Source organism: Bactrocera dorsalis, chromosome 3, assembly GCF_023373825.1.
Source record: "Bactrocera dorsalis isolate Fly_Bdor chromosome 3, ASM2337382v1, whole genome shotgun sequence".
NCBI classification, from domain to species: Eukaryota; Metazoa; Arthropoda; class Insecta; order Diptera; family Tephritidae; genus Bactrocera; species Bactrocera dorsalis.
The window spans coordinates 67,364,174-67,386,955 of record NC_064305.1 but is presented as its reverse complement, the minus strand read 5'-3'; the positions used below and the strand labels follow the sequence as shown (position 1 = coordinate 67,386,955).

Below are 22,782 nucleotides of genomic sequence, written 5' to 3'. Positions count from 1 at the left end.
TTCGTCGACTTCTTCATTTTCGTTTTGTGAATCGCAAGAGATATTCAATTTCCTACAAGATCTATGAAGTGAGATATTTTTGCAGATAGTTTGAAGTGAGATCTGAATTTTCCTAACTGAACAAAATAGGAAACTGTAAGGCGGAAGATCTTCCCGTCAGAGTTAAGAGTTCATACTTGGAAAGACTTTCGTAAACGTGTCTAAAGACCTATATTTCAGAGCACCAAGCGAAATAAATATGGGTTTTTGTTTTTGCCCGTCCTAATAGCCACATGCAATATTTATTAGCACAGCGAAAAATTGAAATGGCAAATATTGCGTAGGAAAAATTCTATTTATTTTCATACATACATTTCCATTGCATGCTTTTATGTCAGTAAACCAGTCGCTAATCACTTATTTACATAAACATAGTAATTGCTCAGTTATTTATTTATGTAAATTGTATTGAAAATGAAAGACAAAACTTTCATCAATAAAAATTTGGCACAATCATGCGATAAATTGTGAGTAATGGAAACCTATAAACGTATGTTTGTATATGCTTACTTATTTTTATCAGAAAATAAGACTTTTCGCATAAATTATACTCAAAACATTTGTTTTGAGGAACATAACCTCACAATGGTAAGGTTCTAGCAACGTAAAATGCTTTTATTTTTGGCCAACAAAGTACATCAATTTGATAAGTGATATGTAAATGCTGACTTTAAAAGCTGACTAGTATTGCAAACAGCATTGCCAACTTTATAAAACAGTAGAATACTTTTATCAAACGGAACTTTTTTGAGAAATTTTTTAGTTGAAAAAGTTCGGAAACAGAGCTTTCAACTTCAAACAAAAAATGTAATGTTGAATTAGGGTTGCCATAGTAGTAGTTAGTAATTTTACGGCTGTTGTCTCAATGTCTAATTAGTAGAGTAAGTTCAAATTCATCATCTACGAGTATCTTAAACATCTGACAATTTGTATTGCTGGAGCTAACTAAGACACCAACGGCATCATAAACGATTAGCCAACGATTTTATACCTTAAATAGGGTATTTTAAGTTTGTCACTAACTTTGAAACACGCAGAAAGGAACTCTTAAGACCGATATTGTACGTAAATGTTATGTAAGTACATACATATATATAAATGATCAGAGTGACGAGTTGAGCCGATTTAGCCGTGCGTCCGTCTATCCGTCTGTATAAACGCATGCGATTCCCTTAACTTTTGAGATTTGGTGCTGGAATTTTGCATACATCTTTTTCTCTCCAAGAAACTGTGCGATAAACAGAATCATCGATATTGCATCACTGTTCAAAACTGAAAATATGTTTCCTTTGAAGAAATATATTTATAAAATTTGGCATGGTTTAATCTCTTAGGAAATCGTTCATATACATAGCTGCCATACAAGCTGATGCGTCAAAAGTCTAGTGCTTGTATGAAAAACTTCTTCATTTGAACAGATATCATCTCGAAACTTGGCATTAATTATTGTCCAAGGCAACGGACCATCTCCGAATAAATTGTTCAAATCGGACCACTATAACGTAAAGCTGTCCTACAAACTGACAAAAATTAGGTTTTAGTATAGAATCTTTTGTAAGTGAAGGGTATTATAGGTTAGCTGCTACTGAAATTAACGTTTCTTCTTGTTTTACCAAGTGACTGTAGTTGCGGCTAAAAATTTGCAATCAGCACTAAGTGACACATGATTGATTAGTTGAAAACACGCTCAGCTGAGTTGAAAAATGCTGTGAAAAGTGATATAAGCAAATGCTGGAATGTATTTCTGTACATTTATGTATATGCATACATATGTATGTATTTATATCTTATATGACAATTATAAAGCACACGTCAAAAGTAAATAAATATACTCATATGTATGTATGTATACATGGACTTGCAAATATTTTAGCGTCAAAAACGTCATATTGTTGAGTAGTTATTTGTCCGTTTTTCGCAAGTATGAATTTTGCTAGTGCATACAGGCTTGTATGTATGCATGTGTGTATTTTACTTGGTGATATCAAAACAACTAATACGCATTAAAATTTCATAAACGCTGCCGCATTACACGTCATAATCTCAAATGTATGCGCAGCCACTGTATTCCACTAAAGTAAATACAAATATATATAATCAAAACAATAATAGCAACAAATGAAAACAAAATAAATTCAAATCTGCTGCTTGTCAACAAGGCACAGCTTCCAGAAATCAGCAGCCATAAGCGTTTGTTTGAGAAACGTGCCGCATTGGATGCTTGATAAGGAGCGCGACATACACATGCACATACTTTTTCACATATACATACATATGTACATGTATATGTGTGTGCAAGTATAAAATAATATATGTATATGTATGTGTATAGATACATATGTAAGTGTGTTTGTTGCTTCAACACTATGCGTTTATAAATCTATTGGAGTCAGTTTTTGCAAAACACACAAAAACACATAGATACATACATATATAGTACTCGTAGAAATGTTTATGTGCTTAACCGTTATGCAGTAGCAGTCACGATTTTAGACGTAGCTTTATCGCACGTAACACGCCTGGTGATAAGCGGCAGCTTCATATACATACACACAGACGTATATGTACATATACATTATACATATGTATGTATATTTTCATATATGTATGTTCATATACGTATTCATATAAACCCCTAATTATATACTACATATATACTTATATATTAGATTCTTATATGCTCAAATTCATACATATACATACACACACATCTACAAATGACATATTGCTATCATCTATGGCTGTTGCGCGAATAAAGCGTGTTAACGGTAAATTTGCGTTTAAGCTACTGGCTGTTCTTACCGCAACCGAAAATCGTCAAACAAAGACACCAACACACACACACATTTTACAAATGTCACACGCGCGCGTTTCAGCTTGAGTTTAAGTAAAGAAAAACATTTGTTTTTGTGGAAATTTTGCTCTTTCAATTTATTTTATTTTTCTCAATTTATATAATTTTTTTTTTAAAGAAGTGCAACTCGACTTTGCAGGTTTTTGTATTGCATAACAAAGTGAAGTATTAATTATTGCATGACAAGAATTATATTTGTGTTCCATCACAAAAGTATGTACTTATGTACATATGTATGTATATAGTAGATATACTTACATAGTATACAATTCTTCTATAGTATACAATATCGTCACTTAAAATGTAAAACAATGTATCATCAAAACAAAATCGAAAATCGCTGACAGATGTAATAACCAATGTATATCCAATATATAACCAAACTTTGTTTCAATATGAGTGTATGATAACCAAAAATAACCATTTTATAACCAAAACTCAAATTTTAGTTCAATATGTGTGGTTTTTATTATAACGTTTTCCTTCGCTTATTAACTTATGAAAAGTAATATTACGTTATTTTTAATTTTAGGTGACGATATATACAAACAAACCATATATAGTTAATTTAGATAAAATTTGTTGTACTTCTGGATTGTAAATTGTGCCAGTTTGTTTGTCTACAACATTATCTTTTCAAAAATGCTGTTTTACTTGCAAAACAAAACTCAATAAAAAATCAAAAAAAAATCAAAAAAAAAAAAATAAAAAAAAAAAATCAAAAAAAATAAAATTAAAAAAAATATTTTTCGAACGGTGACACATCGTGAGATTGCATAATATTGAAACACATATGTACATATACATATATGTATATTAGTACATTAACTGCTTTTGGAACGAAAATTGTATCATTAGCTCTAATTTTACAATTTGGGTTCACAAAGTCGTCTAATAAGTACAAGAGTCGTACTGCCCCGCACATAATAAAATTGAAAGCTCATTTGAGGAAGTGTTGCATACATTTCAGCGCTGCTAGAAAAAATCACTTGATTTTGATCCGTCAGTTTGTATAACAGCTATATGCTATAGTCAACCTGAACAATATCTTCAAAGATTGTAGCGATTATTCGGGTATATACGTAAATTGGCCCAGCTCGTCATGCTGATCACTTACGTTTATACTCGTATTTTATATGGTCCCCAACATTTATTGCTGGGTGACAAAGTTAATATACCCTGCCTAGCGTATAAATGACATTTTGGTCTTAACTTTGAACTCAAATAATAGAATCAATGCGCTAAAACTATTTTATGGCATTGGAAAACTGAATGCCTAAATAAGTAGTAGATATACGTACGTCGTTGTCTGCAGATTTTTGCGCTGTTGTGATGCTATAAGAAATCATTTCCCTATCATATTGTTGTTGACCGGATAAAACTCTGCGCCGGCATCTGTTCCATAGACTTGACTGTCTTGGGATGCTTGTTGGATTGATGCCTAATAAAGATTAAACCTTCAGCGGAAGATCAATTGAAAACAAGCTCTATCCTTAATATAATTAACTTTGATATACTTTGAGTACACACCTTTAGTTTCTATCTATGATTCCATATATATGTACGTATATTCAGTGAACCACATCTTTTCTGTCAACTTCAGCCTGAAATGATTTTCTAACGTTTTTGTTCTTAGTGGAAGTTCATCTATGCCACAGTAAGTTAGTTTTTCTCTGCTGTGGACTTTGAGTAAACCTCTTCTGAAAAATAGACCAGGACCGCAGTTTATATCTACGATCCCATAAATACGTATGTATGTATATCCAGTGAAACAAATCACCTCTTCTGTCATCTTATATTTCAAATCATTGTGTAACATGTTTGGTCTTAGCGGAAGTTCATCTATGCCAAAGTAAGTTATTTTTTCCTAAAGATCTCGGTATAATATATCACCTCAACAAGACCTTCGGGTATGCAGTTTTATACTATATAAAACCTCAATTTAACTGATTAACTTAAAATCGCCAAATATCTGATAGCTTCTTGTCTTAACTACTCAGAAACCTTAAATTTGCGGTTGAAGTTAGGTTCGATCAAAGTTGTCATAAATGTTGGATTCACTCTCTTTAAAAATACTTTTGTAGTTCATGAAACAGAATAATAAACAGTCCAGATACCAATTGAAGACAGACATTCAGACAGATATTCTTTCTTTCTATTGTTCATAAATAAGTTTTTGAATGAATAAAACCTTTGCGTTCTTCAGTTGAGCAGTCCGAGTACGAAATTTCACGAAAGACATACCATTTCTAGATTGGTTTTGAGCACTTTAATAAATTCATCGTTCTGTGATGCCCATAGAGATTTACATTCCTAGTGATGCTACTACAAAAGTGTATGGCATGCTGAATTTTTATCTTCATCTGACTCACTGCATTTATTTATGTATGGCTTGAATGCCTTTATTCTGCCGGCCTTGATGTGACGAGTATTATGGCATCTACTAAAGGCAAACATACTCATACTGCGGACGGAATTAAGTATGTGTGACCTTTCGGGACCTTCTACACATTGCAATATTTACATATGAATATATATATGTATATATATATATATATATATTTATAAGTATACAGTATAGATAAGTATGCAGTCGAAATTAAGCATGAAATATTTTACTTTTTAATGCGTGTGCTTAATTGGTAAGCCGTCTTGGCTTCTTACTAAAATAAATATTTAGCTCGAAATAAGTCTGTATTTTTGTATTTATGCACAACACACAACTGTAACTTGTGACGTCTACTTTATTATCATTCGTTTAATCATCACTCAATGCCTCATTTCGGTCATGTAAATGGATCTAGCGAAATGAAATAGCAAATAGCAAAATAAAAATACATTAGCATGTCGAGTGTAAGTAACATTGCCCGTTGACTTTCGGCAGTGTGACGTCATACTAATTGATTTATAGTTGGTGCGCTCTAGTTAATTTCACATTGCTTTTAAGAATAATGCGATTTTTTTGGTTTTTCTAACACTTAGTTGCGTTAAATTTTATAACTTGTGTTAATTCCATTAATAATAGACGCTTTCTATTCGTCACTCGTTAAGTAGAACTGCTTATCAGTTGTTTGGTCGGTACAACACTTCGTCATGGCTATGTTTGAGTACAATTTTGTTGTCAAAATGTAATAAAAGGTTGCGTGGTTGTCTCTCTAAAGTGTTATAAAGGCTTCCTATTCTAATTGAATGTATCTTCTATTCGCTACTTTTCTACTCGCTAATAAAAACCGCCTCAAAATCCATTTCAATCTGATTAGCCTAGTCTAGTTTCGTTCTTAGCGGTACATCAGTCGCCTTCCAGAAATGGGAAAAGTGCTGGAAAGAGTTATGGTGGAACGACTTCAGGAACTAACGCGGGGTATGTGGTCGAATAGACAGTACGGATTCTTGAAAGGAAGCAGTGTAGAGGTTGGCTGGATGTATGTCCAGAGTGCTCTTAGGGAGAATGTCCTTGGTATATTTGTTGACCTCAAGGGGGCATTTGATTATCGAATCCGTGATCAGGTGATTGAACGATTGGCGGAACTTGGCTGTTCCTGCTGGGAACATATGCGGATGACCTTCTTCTTTTAGTTGATAGCCGTTCACAGAGCGAAATAGAACGGAGCGACTGCAAGCAACCGTGATCAAGGTCAGGAGCGTCTTGCGGAGTGAATAGCGTCTCGGACATCGTGCTGTTCGCACCATATATCCTGGCTAGTTTATGGCCTGTGGCACTTATGGAGCCGCTGTATGGTGGGAAGCAGCCACGACAGTCTTGGAGTGCCAAAAGCTTTTCCCCACGCAGCACTGTATGATGCTTGCCTGTATGTCACACCGCCTCAACGGAGAGATGTTGTTAGGATCACCCCTCTTGATCTGATTGTCATCCAGCGAGCTGTTGAGTTAAGGAGGGGTTTGAGTGTGTAATTTCTGTAGAATGACTGGATTTTTAAAGAAGATATGGAGTAGGAAGCTTCTAGATGATCGGGTTAGGAGTAAGTGGCAAAATCGCTGGGATAATAGCCATAACGGTCGGATGACTTAGGAGTGCATTTGGGATGCTAGATTTATAAAAGGAAATCCAGACTTCAGATTCTGAATCTGAGTTTGGGCTTCCTATATTGAAGATTGGATCCATGTCATTGCAGAATTACCAATGTACTCGGACGTCAGAAACTATAAGGGAATAGGGATCAGCTGAACAGATGGACGGTTAGATGCAAGCGGTGAAGACATGCCTTGCATTTTCTGGGGCCTGATAAACGCATTGAGCTGAGCACCGTGGGATAATGCCATCATCGGCAGGTACTCCCCAACGACTGCTGTTATACCAGTTGTATGTTCGCTTCGCCATTTTCCAAAGTTTAAATGAGAACAACGAATTTTATATTTATTAATCATTAATTGAAGGCGTGTTGTTAAGTAATTTTAAAACCCTTTTATGCACTTTCTTTTGACGTCACAACTTCTTAAGCTGTTATGCTGAATTCCGGCAAGTCTTTGGAATTGTTTTCGTGCATTTTTGCCGCACCCAAATTACTGTGACGCAAATGCTGTGTTACTTCTGTTCCCGTTAAGTGCTCTGCATGCATTTTTGTGTACCAAAAAGAGTTCTTTTTCCGCACCCAATTGCGGATGTTTCTTTTTTAATCTTTTTTCTTATTTTTAATACAATTTAAATGCAATCATTTGGTTTATGCACTTGCGTCACACGAATCAAATTTGCATTTGTATGAAATTCATTTTCAATTGATTGTAGTCACATCTCAGGTTCGTACACCGTTATTTTCAATGGACTTTATTTTTTTCGACTTATTGACGTTACATATTTAATTATTGAAAATTTGAGTTGACCTTTTGGATATTTATTTTTGCACTTTAAGAATTAAACAGAAATAAAAAATCTCATTTCTTTAAGTATTTTTCTTATTCGGACTGACGTATGGAACTACTGGGCGCATTTTACGTCGAGATCTTATATTGAAAGCATATAAAATACAGTTTGTGCGAGAACTGTAGCCGCTCGACCTTCCCAAGTGACAACGTTTTTGAGCCAAATTCTGTTTAGCGATGAGGGCTATTTTTGCCGGAATGGGTATGTAAATAAGAAATATGCCACATTTGGAACGAAGAGCAACCTGAAGAGATACAAGAGCTGTCATTTCATCCAGAACGAACAACCGTTTGGTGTGCCTTGTGGGCTGGTGGAGTCATAGGTCAATATTTCTTCAAAAATGATGCCGTAGAGTACGTAATCGTCAATGGCGACCGTAATCTCACCATGGTAACCGACTATATGATGCCTGAAACTGAAGCTCGTGATGTCGGCGACATTTGATTTCAACAGGACGGCGCCACTTCCCACATATCGCATCAATTAATAGATTTTTTGAGAGAACACTTCGGTGACCAGATAGTTTCACGTTTTGGGCCGGTCGAGTGACCACCGAGATCGTGTGATATAACACTGTTAGAATTTTTTCAGTGGTGATATGTAAAGTCTAGAACCTATGCGGAGAATTCCGCTTCGATTGAGGCTTGGAGCAAAATATCACGCGTGTCATTCGCCAGTTGCCAGTCGAAATGCTTGAACGAGTCAACGAAAGTTGGACTCAACGGATAGACCATCTGAAACGTAGCCGCGGTCAAGATTTGGCACAGACAGTATTCAAAGAATGAATGCCAAAGAACGTTCTTTCGAATTACAATAAACATGATTTATTGAATTTGAAGTTTCTGTGTTTTTTCTTTAAAAAGGTAGGGAACATCGAAGTGGATACTCTGACAGTGACACTTTATCTCTTGAATCCTTAAGGAAACAGTGCTGCCATAACTTATGAATATCGTTTTCGTAAGCTCTGACAACAACAGTCCCTTTGTCTTGAGATCAAAGAGAATAAATACTATTTTTTTTATAACGGTGTCTGGTAAAGTCTAAGATCATGTAAAATTACTAAATTTTTTAAGGAAAAATCACGAGAAGAAAATAACCTTTAGAAAAATAAGTATATTTTTCGATTTTTATATAATTTATAGATTTCTTAAAATGCGTATAAATCTATAAGGACAACAAGCAACAAAGTCTAAAAATCTATAGTAAAAACTTGGCTGAAAAAAATTCTTAAAAATTTTCTCCACAATCATTGCCCTCTTTTAAGTAGTGCTCTTTCTACTCAAATGCGATCAGCTTGCATTGACTCACAAATGTCATTGCCATCAGCAAAAATAAAAAAATAACAACAAAAACATGAAGAAGAAGAATACGATAATACTGCTGTCATCGCCGATGAATGTAATCATCGTATGATCAATAACGGTCACTAACTGGCGCGACGCGTGTGAATGAGCAAGACTTGAGCGCTTGTAATAAAATGCCAGTCATTAATTAAATCAGCAAATATGGGTAAGCAAGCGAGTAAATCATTTTTGCGGTTGGAAATTGTGGAAGGAAAGTCAAAAGCAGTTAAGTTTGCGGTTTATTGGCGCGAGCGACTACTGAGCTTTAGAGTGTTAATGATTTGAGTTGATTTAGGCAAGCGCTTATTAAATTGTTTATGTTTTTTTCATTTTGAAACCGCAACGAAAAAATGAAAAAATGGAAAAATAAAAGTTAATCGCTTTTTATAATTTTCAGCAGTTTGTATGTGTGTGTACTTGTATGAATTTTACTTTTCACATAAAAAGGTTTTTTATTTTGCCTTTTACCGCTCAAACGCTTGGCGTGTGACTACAGTTATTGAAAACGTGTGTCAAATATACATACACACACAAATCTCATATTCCACGACTTCCTCTGTGGGCATGTGTGCTTGAATTTAGTTGAAATATTTTTAGATCCATCAAAATTTGCAACATTGTTGTTTTTATTGCTATTTCAAAATACATTAAAACAGTATATAATATGTTTTTATTGTTCATATGTACATATAAGCAATTGTATTTTTAATTGCTTTGTCGTGGTGAACCATATTGTGGAGTCAATAATTACAGTCTTTTTCGATGTATGGGCGTTTCGGTTGTATACATAATATTGCGCTATTTGAAAATGAGAGTTTTGTTAATTAAAGCTCCGCTTATTAATCAGCTTCATGAGCTTACCTTATTAGAAGTAAGAAGTTTTTCATGAACACAATAATTCGAGGAAAATTATTTTAATCAAAATTTATTTTCTTAATACATTTTTAATATTTTTTTTTTAATTTTTATTTATTATTATAACTTTTTTCTTAAAAATGTATTTTTGGTTTTTACATAATTTTATTTATTAATTTTTTCTGATTTATAGTATCCTCTTTCGATTAATTTTTATTTAGAGAGTTGATAAATTAGAAAATGTTGTCTATTAATGAATTTTTTCATATAGAAATCTTCAAATGAGTTGATTGTTAATAATCGACTATCTGATAATAATCGAATTTGATCAACTTATTTTATTAAATTAATAATGAACAGTGCAAACTCGATGTAATCCTTTAAAACAATTATATTAAAAAGACAATATTTTTTTATCGATTTATCGATTTTTGTTTTACAAATATATTTAATGTTTATAGGTCTTTGGCAATTATCGACTATTTTGTCATTAACCAATTTAATGTTTTCAGATTAATAGCGAATAATCGTATATCGACAAAATGTTTTTTCATACAAAAATCTTCAAAAAAGTGAATGCATGTGGAAATAATCGACATTTTGATAATAATCAAATTTGTTCAACTTTTTTATATACTTTTGATTAATAAGGCAATATTTTTTATCGACTTATCGGTTTATCGATTTTTCGATTTTTTTTAATTTTTGTTTTTTATGTTTAATTTTCTATTTAGTAATCCGATAACATAAATCGATTAATAAACCAATTGTCGTTAACCAATTTAATATTTTTAAATAAATTGCGCATAATCGTATATCGACAGAGTAATAGACAAAAACTTTTATAATTTGGCATAAAAAAACGACTCCTAAAGCACGTTTATTTAAATTTTTATCGATATATCGATTTTTCTCTTATAATTGTACGCAATAAAGTCTGTTATATGTAGAAATAATAAACTATTTCGATCAATGTATAGTGGAAAATTTACTGAGTTACAACGATTCGTACGATAATCGATTAAAAAAATACGAGTATATTTTTGTATAAATATATATTTAAGAGAGTTGCTTATAATTTTATATTTTTTTTTAAATATATTATCAACTAAATTTTGTTAATCAAAAAAATAATCGAATATCCATTATTATATATTTTCGCTTAAAATTCAATTTGAGTAAGAAATATGTATTTTTTGTGTTGTCGATAAAACCTAAATCGATTATTTTAACTCCGTTAACTGAGTGAAATAAATGCTGCTTTCGTTTCGTTGGACTTTATATGCTTTTAAAGTTATCGATAAAACCGAAATCGATTTATTAAAAGTATTTGAAATTAGAATTAGTTTCGAAAAATTAATGCAAGGTTGGAAGTCGCAATTGTTTAACAAGAAGTCGTCTATTAACTGTCGATTAATTTTATATTCTCTAAATCCAATTTATCGGTAATTTTTTAAACATAACTTATCGATATTTTTTTTTTAAACAGAATTTATCGATAATTTTTTATTTCCATAAATCTTGCGCTTGTGAAAAATGCAATTTGCATTGAAAAACCTAACTGTTCGAGTGCCACAACTTCCGGTGGCATTAATTGTTATGTACCAAAAGGCACACAAACTAACACAGACTCACTAATTGTACCACAGGCATTTCCCTAAAGGGCTTTAATACTAATTAATTAAATGAATGCATTTGAAAGTGTGCGAAATTTAATTAAAAAATGTATGTAACGTAATAATAAGGCGATGTTGTTATAAATTTCGCACGCAAAAATGTGTTGTTTTTTCAAAATACCTGAGGCATAACAACAAACGCGCTGTTCAACTGAGTTGAATGTGCATTGCTCACTTGAGTAGCTAAATGTGTGTGTAAGTATGTGTACATGTATTGATAAATCGCAGTTTTAAATAAAATTGATTTTGCCTTAATTCAACAGTATTTTTGGAACATAATTCGTAATTTGTTTTGCACATGTCGAATATTAATATTAAACGAGAGCACATACATACGAACACGCTTGTAATGCAACAGCTGCACCTGAAATTTGAAATGTTTTATGGCGTGCTGGATTGATAGAATTTTGAGAAGCGGGAATAAAAATGAAAATATTTGAATTTAAAATTTATTTTTCGGGAATTAAATATAGCATTTTGTTTCAAAATTTCGAAATCATTGCTTTTTGGAAATAAAAAAAAGTTCATAATTTCTAAAAATTGTATGCTTATTGTCACTTAAAATAAAAAATAACGTATCCACACTTTTCATAAGCTTACATGCGAAAGGAAAACGATATAATAGAAACTACTCATATTGAAACAAAATTTGGGTTTTTGTTATCAAATAAAGGGTGATTTTTTAAGAGCTTGATAACTTTTTTAAAAAAAAAAACGCATAAAATTTGCAAAATCTCATCGGTTCTTTATTTGAAACGTTAGATTGGTTCATGACATTTACTTTTTGAAGATAATTTCATTTAAATGTTGACCGCGGCTGCGTCTTAGGTGGTCCATTCGGAAAGTCCAATTTTGGGCAACTTTTTCGAGCATTTCGGCCGGAATAGCCCGAATTTCTTCGGAAATGTTGTCTTCCAAAGCTGGAATAGTTGCTGGCTTATTTCTGTAGACTTTAGACTTGACGTAGCCCCACAAAAAATAGTCTAAAGGCGTTAAATCGCATGATCTTGGTGGCCAACTTACGGGTCCATTTCTTGAGATGAATTGTTGTCCGAAGTTTTCCCTCAAAATGGCCATAGAATCGCGAGCTGTGTGGCATGTAGCGCCATCTTGTTGAAACCACATGTCAACCAAGTTCAGTTCTTCCATTTTTGGCAACAAAAAGTTTGTTAGCATCGAACGATAGCGATCGCCATTCACCGTAACGTTGCGTCCAACAGCATCTTTGAAAAAATACGGTCCAATGATTCCACCAGCGTACAAACCACACCAAACAGTGCATTGTATAATAAAATTCAATGATTTGCAAGCGTTGCTCGTTAGTAAGTCTATTCATGATGAAATGTCAAAGCATACTGAGCATTTTTCTCTTTGACACCATGTCTGAAATCCCACGTGATCTGTCAAATACTAATGCATGAAAATCCTAACCTCAAAAAAATCACCCGTTAGTTATATATTGGTTATAACTGAGTGTGGAAGTTTGAAGTTCATCTTTCTGATCAAAAATATATATACATATATATATTTAGTTTTTGATTTGAATTTATGTACATATATATTTGCGTATATAGTACATAAATTTTAAATTTAGAACAGATGATGAGAACAGAAATACTATAAATAAACGCGTATAAACTGGTTCCAATCTAAACGTGTTCCAAAATGTTTGAGGCCTTTGCCCTTTCATAACTGAGTTCAATGTATTTAACGCATTCTATTTGAATCTAAATTAAATGCATTCGATTCAGCACAATTAGATTTGAACGCTTTGGAAGAAATTAGGTCTAAGAACCTTGCGCTAACTGCGGCTAGTTAAGAGAAAAAAATATTAAAAGAAATATGCGAAAATATGGCGAATCGATTTGATAATATAGATTATTGTATCCAAATACGACGTATTACATCAAAAAAGTATGCATGTCTATATACTTATATTATGAGAGCTCTACAGATTTTGCTTTAAGAAAAATATTTAAAAAAATTGGACGAAGGCCTAAGTAGCCAGGTTCCTTATTTATTTATTGGTCATACTTCAATAAAATTGAAAAAAAAAATCCCAAGGAGTCATATCAGAACCTCAAGAGACAATTTTTCAAGAAAAAAGGCAAAAAACAACCTCGACATGGTAACAAGTTTTCGAAAGCAGTTTAAAGAAACCATAAGGATTTATCTACAGGTTAAATTACTGGTTAGCTTGAACGACCATAAGACATTTGATTTTTAATCATAGAAAGACTCTAGTCATACGGAAAACGATATGAATGATCACAATGAATGGCTCCATCAAACCATCAAATATACGATAAAGTCAAACAGTGAGATAAAGTGATGGTTAGTTAACCGGGAGTTAAGAAATTGTGTAGTTCAAAATTATCAGCTCCAAGAAAAATTCAAACCACCGAATTTACGATAAAGTGTTGGTTAAGTTAACGGATAGTTAAGAAATCGTGTAGATTTCTCAATGTCTGCTTAGAAACCAGCTGCCAGTTAAGTTTTGCTTAACTTTACCGAAAGAAGGAGTCTTGGTTAATTAAACAGAACTTAACTGACAGTTATTTGCTAACTAGGCATTGAGAATACAGATACATACATATACATATGTATATAGTAAATGTAATTTGTTAATGAAATTTTCACTTCGACTGTATGTAGCTAACTTTGAATAATTAATAGAAATATACAAAATTTTCACAACAAACGTGAGAATGTTTGTATATACATACTTGTATATATAAACATACATATACACTTGTGTAAAGGAATAGTGGTTGCCTCTTCATGATGTCATTTGATTTTCACCGATGCGCTTTAATTAAATTTTCACTTACGCATACAAAGGCATATGACTGCAGTCATTTATGTATATAAAGGCTTCACAGCCATATTTGGCTTTATACTTTATAATACTTCATTTTCATTGTATTCTAATGTCGATATGTGTATGAATAAAGTTTTTTGTTGCTTTGTAGCTATTGTTGGCGCGTGTTTTTCTCGCACTGTTTGCAAAGCTGAAGTTTTCATATTTTACAAAGATAACTCTGAATAAAACTTGTAAGAAGTTCATTGAATCCCAATTACGCTAGTGTATTATGCGGAAATTAGTATTGCAAATAAAAATGTAATTATAATGCAGTTGTGTAGGTAATATAGTTAGCTCGTTTATTTTCCTAGTGTTCCTATTTCGCTGAATGACGCTGTATTTTTTATACAAATTTTAATTTTTCTGAGAGTTATGTACAAGCATGTATTAAAAATCGAGTACAGCAAAAATATAGAAGTTAATAAGTGCCTTTATACATACATCTAGCTTTAAACACGCAGTTAATGGAAGCATAACAGAAAAAAAATTGTATGCAATAAACTAAGAAATTATATTTTCCAACAAGCTTATTTATTTTGTATACATTTTTATACTAGGAAAGAGAAAAACTGCAAAATACGACGACGAAATTGCGTATTTCAAACAAAAAATCTGGCAAACAGAATATTTCTGTTTCTGTCGCTGATTCGCCAGATCCAATTAATATGAAAAGTAGTAACACGTATTTTAACTTATAAGGCCATGCTTTAAACATGCTTTCGTTATTCTCTTTCAAAACATGAAACGTGCATTAATTTGAATATACGATTTTTCTGTTTCTGTTTCTTTAGTATGTGACATTCTATTATAACTGAGTATGTGTTACTAAATATGAAACACAAATGCCACAAACTTATTTTGTGTTAAATTTCTGCATTAAACCCAATTAAAATAAAAAAATCTGTTTCTGGTCTCAATTCTGTTTCTGTTGTTGTTTATGATGTCAAAATAATATCATACTACGCTAACTAAAAGGATTTTTTGTTAAATAAAATTTGAAATTAGATATTTTTTTTATAAAAGGATTTCGATTTAAGTAAAATTTGAAATTGAATTTTTTTATTTGGGAAATATGTTTCCGTACTTTTCAATAAAAAATCGACGGAAAAGTGGTAAGGCATACAAGTTTACATATCTGGTGCATACCATGTGAATTTTGAAACCAATTAAAATAATATTTTTAATTAAAGTTTCAGGTGAATGAATAATAGTTACGACTAAATCTGTTTCTGTTGTCGATTCTGTTTCTGTTTACATTGTCAAAAAACGTTATTTACGCAAAATAAAAGCATGTGAAATTTCTGCATTAAATCTTAAATAAAAAATTTCTGTTTCTGCTTCCAACACCGTTTTTGTTGTCGATTCTTTCTTTTTTTTTGACAAAAGGACCACTTACTACGCAAAATAAAAGCCTTTCGATTTTACTTTTCATGAGAAAACTACGAAAAATTTTCAAGTCATACAAATTATCAAGTCTGCCGGACATTGTATGAGTTTTCAAACTAATTAAAATAATATTTTTAATAAGTTCCATTAAATTATTTTCTATAGAGAGTAGTTGCATAGTCTTACAGTCTTAGACACACCTACATTTCTGTACATTCACAAACAAGCCATTGAATAGTCATAGCCTTTAGATGACTCAAACACGTATAATTATATTTTCTATATATACATATGTACACATATTGAAACATCCTTTCACTTCTACTCCTATCAATAGCATTTACCCACGTCTCTATAATCAACAAATTACGTACTCTGCTTAGGCTCACATGAACACACAAGAAAATCACCAAACCCACTGATTTGCTGCGCACTTTCTGCGATATATAGATACATATACATATATTGGAATGTGGATGTAAGATAAATTTCACCACGAACCAATAAGCTTTCACAAATTAAAGAAAATTCACTTCAATTTTCAATACATTTGCCCACCCGCCGCCTTGTCTGTCGCGTTACAAAGCTACAATTATGTATGTATGTATATATATATATATATGTATATATATAAATATATGTTTATGTATAGGGTCTGTTTGAGTGTATGTGTTCGTTTTCTTGCATTTATTACTGACCTTTCCTCTGGCGTTTCGATCGGCTCATCCGGCATGGCATCATTGATGTCTGCCGTTGTCTCCTGCATGGGACTTGTGCCCAAATCTATGCTTGTCATACCCTCAATCATGGCCATATTTGTTTGTTTTGTTATTGTTGGTGTTGTTGTAGTTGCTTTTTTGTTATTGTTGTTAACTTATTATTGTTGCTTTGTGTCTTATTGTCGTTCTTTTGTTCTTTTATTGCCCTTCTCTGCGTCCTTAATACAATTAAATGTACACGCCACTCGGCTGCTCGCTGCCAAAGTGATGGTGGCGCTGTGTGTGTGCTAGTGGAAGTGCGTAAGGCGCCGCTTGGCTGTACTCAAAATTTCTTTGAAACCCTTGGTTGTTGTTGCTAGTGTTTTATACAGTTATACTTTGCGTAACGGTATGTGGCGTCACGTTGTCGTTGCGTTGGAAAATTGCTTTTCCTGCTGTGTCGTCTTCTTCGTCGTCGTTTATTGCGTGTTGCTTACACTTTGATGTCGCCTTTTTGCCACAGATAGCCTTATGTTGACGCACAAGTGTCTTGGCTGCTTTTGTTATAGTTTTTTTACAGAAAATTGTTGTTGTTGTATGATTTATGCACCTTGCTGAATCACTCTGTTTTTTGCTCGCCTTCAATTATGGGCATATAAACTGTTTGTATACATTTATTATATAGTATATAGTTGCTTATATATACTTATATATGTATGCATATATTGTATGTGGCGTTGTATATATATTATGCACTAATATGTGATGCGTTGCACGTCTATGCGCGTTGTTATTGATTGTTATGCTATTGATTGACACTTGCCTTTTGGGCGGTCGCGTCACTTTTGTTGTACTAACGCGCCTGCACTGTGTGGGCTGCACGCATAAATCGCTTACAAATCGTATTAAAGTAATATTTGAACAAGGCGCCGTCAAGTTCAACCGAATTTCTGTGAAAAATCAATGCTTAGCTGCTTTTCTTTGGCAGCAAATGGCAAGCGCTTGTCTAGTACGCAACTTTATAACTGTAATTTATTTGCAATTTCACTTCCTACAACGTTTCTGAAAACACTTTTCGCCACACTGAAATTCACTTCTTTTTTTTATACACTTTGTTTGACGCAATTTGCTGGTATGCGAGCATGTATGTGTTTTTTTGTTGTTTTTTGCACAAGCAAAATGTATTTTTGGAAGTCAAAAACAAAAATTAAAAAAATTTTTGCTCAATAATTCGTGTTCGATTGCTGCTATGCCGTCTATTTGCTGTTTGATATTTTGATGCGTTTCAAGCGAAATGAAAATTCTTTGACTAGCTTATAGTTTGAGAAGCACGAGTTGACTGTTCCCATTCGGCACAAATGCAAAAGTTTAAATCACAAGAAAAACGCTTATGTAGAGCAGCAGCCGAAATACAGGAGAGCGCAATTGCTCGTATGTATATGTGTATGTGTGCGTGTACAAGAAGAAATGCTGTTTGTAGCGGCTGCATGCGCCGAAATTAGTAGCTTGACTAAGCGCGCACAGCACTCGGCGAGCGAAATGAGACTTGGCGGTCGAGTACAAAGGCTACGACGATGAGATGTGTGCTGCCTAAGCTTGAGGCGGCAATGTGAGAATGTGCAAATAAAAACAAAAAAAAAATTAAAAAATATATCTCACACGAGTAAAACTGGAGCGGAGCAGGCGCAAACTGAGCACGCGGCAGCGCGTCGAAGAGCGGAACAGCAGTAAGCAAGCAGAGAGCAAAGCAGCGTTGGGTTGAGAGCAGTGCCAAGTAAAGCATGTTGTGCTAGCTGCTGAGCGGTGCAAAAGAAAATATATAGCACGCATACATACATATATACTTTTACACTATTATATGTAGTCAAAGCCGCCATTTTTTTATACTCGAACTATGGACGAGTACGCCGGTTTTGGAAAATGTTTGCTGTTGTTTTTGTTACTTTTTCTCAACAGCTAGCCACTTTCGTGCATGTTTTTATGCCAACAAACTAACTACGCAACACTGATGTGTACAGGGCGTATGAGTAACATATATCCTTTGCCAATGCTGGTTAGTGCGACAGGGCGTATGCGCAATATTTGTAATATTGCAATTTTCATACAATTTTTTTTGGAATTTTTAATAAGAAATCACTTATATATTTATATTGAATTTTTAATACGAATTTTAAAAATAAAATGTTTTTATTTCTTTTTTTTTAATATTCTGCTTAATTTGGTGAATTTCAATGTTAGACGCAATAAGTTCGGTAAGCAATTGTGAAAAATTGACGTTAATTCATTAAAGAAAAACGCGAAAGTTTACAAATTATGTGTGTTATTAGAATATACGTGCTTACTTTCGCATATACCAGCTGTGCAAATGTTCGATTGCAATAAAGTGCAAATATTATGATAGTATAAATAACAAAATGTACAGGGTGACCAATAATTTTGTTTTCTTTTTTTATTTTTTCAACAGAAAATTATGGTTCTCAAACCAACAAAAAAAAAAACAAATATATACAGTTGTGTTCAAAATAATAGGAGTGCATCACAATACAGAATACAAAGTTATGTTTTTCAATAAAAACAAGAATTTTATTAATTTATCTTTTATCCACGAATTGTTCATTTTATGCAGTCTTATTATGCACTTTTAAATTTTTAGTAATACACAGTAAATGAAAAAAAATAAATTATTTAAATAAAAAACTCAAAAATTCGGTGTTCAAAATAATAGGAGTGCATCACAAAATGCAATAAAACTAAAAAAAAAATCAAAAAATTGGAAATTATGACTAGTATATAAGTTAGTTTAGTTAATATTTAGTAGAGTAAGCGCGATTTTTTTATTACAGCAGCAGATCCGCGGAACATGGGATCGATCAGATCACGACCCCTTTTTATCGGGATTTGCTGCCATGCCTCGTGGACTGTGCTCCATAATTCCCTTGGATTTGATGGTCTACGGTCAGCAACAACTTTTTTAATATCTGCCAATAAGTTTTCTTTTGGAATTAAGGTCAGGCGACTGATCAGGCCACGACATAACCTCAACTTTATTGACCAGAAGCCATTCCTTTGCAGATTTACTTGTATGTTTCGGGTCGTTATCTTGCTGAAACAACCACTTTAATGGTATATTCCATTCCGCCTACGGCAGCATAACTTTTTTCAATATATCCACATACACGTACTGCTCCATGGTTTCTTTTATCAGACGGATTGGTGCCACGTCGTTGTACGAGAAACTTTCCCACTATGCACCACCATGTTTGACGGTCTTAAGAGTGTATTGCGGTTTATATTCCGTATTTGGTGGACGACGGATATACTGCCTAGACCCTGTGCCACCAAATAAAACTAACTTACATTCCTCTGTCCACAAAATATTTCTCCATTTCTCCGGTTGCCAGATGCCATGTTCCTTGGCGAATTGGTGCCGTGCTCTAATTATGTTGCTTTGTCAACTATGGAACTTTTCGCGGCATCCGCGCAACTAAATTATATTCCAATAAACGTCTACGAACTGTTACGTCACTAACATCAAGATCTAGACGTTTTTTTATTTCTCTAGGCGACGCTTTGGGATCTTTTTTAGACGACTGGAGTATGCGTCGATCGATTTCTTTAATAGTTTTGCGTTTTCGTCCACGTGTTTCGGCTTTATTTTTGTAGGACAGGGAATTTGATATCATTTGATCAGAGCACCCGAGTATTTCTTTAATTTCTTTATAAGTTTTCCCGTTTTTTGCTAAAATTTTTAATGATTTCACGCTTTTTGTCCCTAGGATGTTTTCCTCTACCCATTAATGAAAATAAATGACTTATCCTTTAAAAATCGCATCGTTTTTATTTTTTTGTACTTACTTTTTAGTTTTTTACAGATTTTGTTTAAATAAAAATGTTTTATACCACTTGGTAGGTCACACTCCTATTTTTGTGAACAGCGCAATTCAGTGACCGACACAGATTTGAACTCATAACATTGGAAATAATGTAAACAGCTGAAGTTTATGCTTTGTGTTTTACTCGCGGAATACCGTTATAAATATTTCTTAAAAAGTGATTGACGTTCATGTTTTAACATGATAATTTTTTTGGGTTAAATATTTTTCTCAGGGGCACTCCTATTATTTTGAACACAGCTGTATGTATATATAATTTGCTATTTTATACTTTATTTTCAGTTCAATATTTATATTTCATAATGTTATTCACTTTATTTGTAATTTCTTGCATATATGTATGTAAATTTATTATTTTTATTTTTTTTTTGCTACAAAATCGCACAATATGTTTATAAGTCATAAAAAATAATAAATTTACATAAAAACTGCCTGCCAAATTTACTATCTACTTTACTGGGTATAATACCCACTGAAGGGTATAACAGTTCGAGGAACATTTTGGAGCATATTAACCTTTGGTATTCAACTTTTAAGCTAAAACTCTCATCGGAGCAATTTTAATCACAATTTTTTCATTACTTTCACAATGAACATAATTTTCTTAAAAAGTGTGAGACACTTTAATAGAATAATAGTTATTACTATTTCTCGCTGGGTTGTAAAAATATTTGCGTTGTGTAGTAAACAGACTACAAAATATTTTAATTTATTAAAAACAAAAAAAAAAAATACATTGCCAGTTTCACTGCCAAGAAACTTATTACAACAAATTTTTGCTCTCTCTGTATCTTGTGCTTACACTCATCATTTTCGTGCTATTTCAGCTAACTTTCTCGCTGACACTCTCACGAAGCTCTCTATATATTCCTTTGCTTTCTTTTGTGTTCTGCGCAACGGCACTTTGCTGGCATTCTTTATAACTTGGTGAGTAGTGTTAAATGGCCTTGCCACATATATTCAACTTTCGCGTTTTTCGTTTAAATAGGTAGGTGGGTAAATACCTGTTAAAGCAAATGACTTTGTTGTTGCTTTAATTATGCCTATTGGTTGGCGTTGCATTGCAACAATTTGCATTGAGTGCTATCGATTGATTATTTTGTTAGTGTGTGTATGTGGCGAGTCATTGCGCTTCAATGCTGCTCATGGCCATCTGAGATTAAAGCGGTCAAATGTTGCGGCGGATTCGATAGATAACAGTGAAAGTGTGTAGTAATGCCTATGTAATTGGAATTATTTCCTTGCCCAAGGCTTTGCGGCATTTCTCATTTATTAGTTTAATTTTAACAGATGAAATTTAAAGCCCAGTTAAGTTTTGTTTAAAAAAATTCCTTGAGGCAGAAGATGTCTTCAAAATAACAAAATTTTTTTCTATCGAAAAGGTTTGCTGATGCTGGCACTTCCTACTCAATGCATTTTGCTAATAATTTGGGAGTGGAACTTCCTTCGAGTGATGTCAGAGCATTTCATAAGAGCCGGCAAGAGAGTGTGACTCATGGATTTTCTTATCAGTGTGATTGAAAATGCTGATGACTAATATGCGAAGATAGATAAATGAGGATTGAACTGCGACCTAAGGTCTGTTGTATATTGTGTAACATACGTCAGTATGTACATATTTAAGCATAAACATGCACACAAATGTATGTCTATGAGCTTCTTGTGTGTTTAGACTTGTTTAGACTAAACTGTTTAATTAATTTTATGGAATTAATTTTATTTTTCTCTTCTTCTTATTATTTTTACAATCCTTTGCATGTTGTTTATATTTTTTGTTTAGGAAAATAGAAAAATTTTCGTAATGTCCAATTTTTTCCTTATATTTTTGCAAATAATATGGATCGCATTCAGTACATGGACTGGAGAAAACTGTTGGCATATACATATAATATATTAATCACAGAAGTATAACCATATTGAGTTTTATATTTCAATGTCCCGAAATTATCGGAATTGAAATTTTAGGTTTGATGTACTTATCTCCTAAGCCACTAAAGCTACATGACCAAAACTCGCTTCAGCTCTGTGTGCAGTGCGAAAATGGATGAAATCGGATTAAAACTGTAACGACATGCTTCAGAGACACAAAACTTTACACTAATGGTTTTATCGAAAACATAAGCCTACGAGTGGTTTGAAGCTTTCAAAGACGGTCGAGAGATCGTTGAAGACATGCCTCGTTCTAGACGATCCTCGACCTTTTGTAGTGATGGAAATATTAAAATAGTGAAGGGTATGGCGAGTGTTAGAGAGATGGCGAGAAAGCTCAACATCTTTTGCGAGGCCGTTCGAATGA

The 22,782-nt window shown here is 33.0% G+C and overlaps 1 protein-coding gene across 8 annotated transcripts in view; it reads right to left on the bottom strand.

Moving 5' to 3' along the window:
- Positions 1–22,782, bottom strand: part of LOC105228978 (protein GDAP2 homolog) — a 92,635-nt gene that overhangs the window by 4,930 nt on the left and 64,923 nt on the right. Inside the window, exon 1 of one of the 8 annotated variants that reach the window (XM_049451814.1) lies at positions 16,594–17,997. The exons of the other annotated variants lie outside the window; for them this stretch is intronic. Within the exon in view, the coding sequence (XP_049307771.1) occupies positions 16,594–16,709 (116 nt within the window). The 5' untranslated portion in view covers positions 16,710–17,997. Of the gene's footprint in view, positions 1–16,593; positions 17,998–22,782 lie in introns of those variants that run through there. 8 annotated transcript variants of the gene reach the window in all.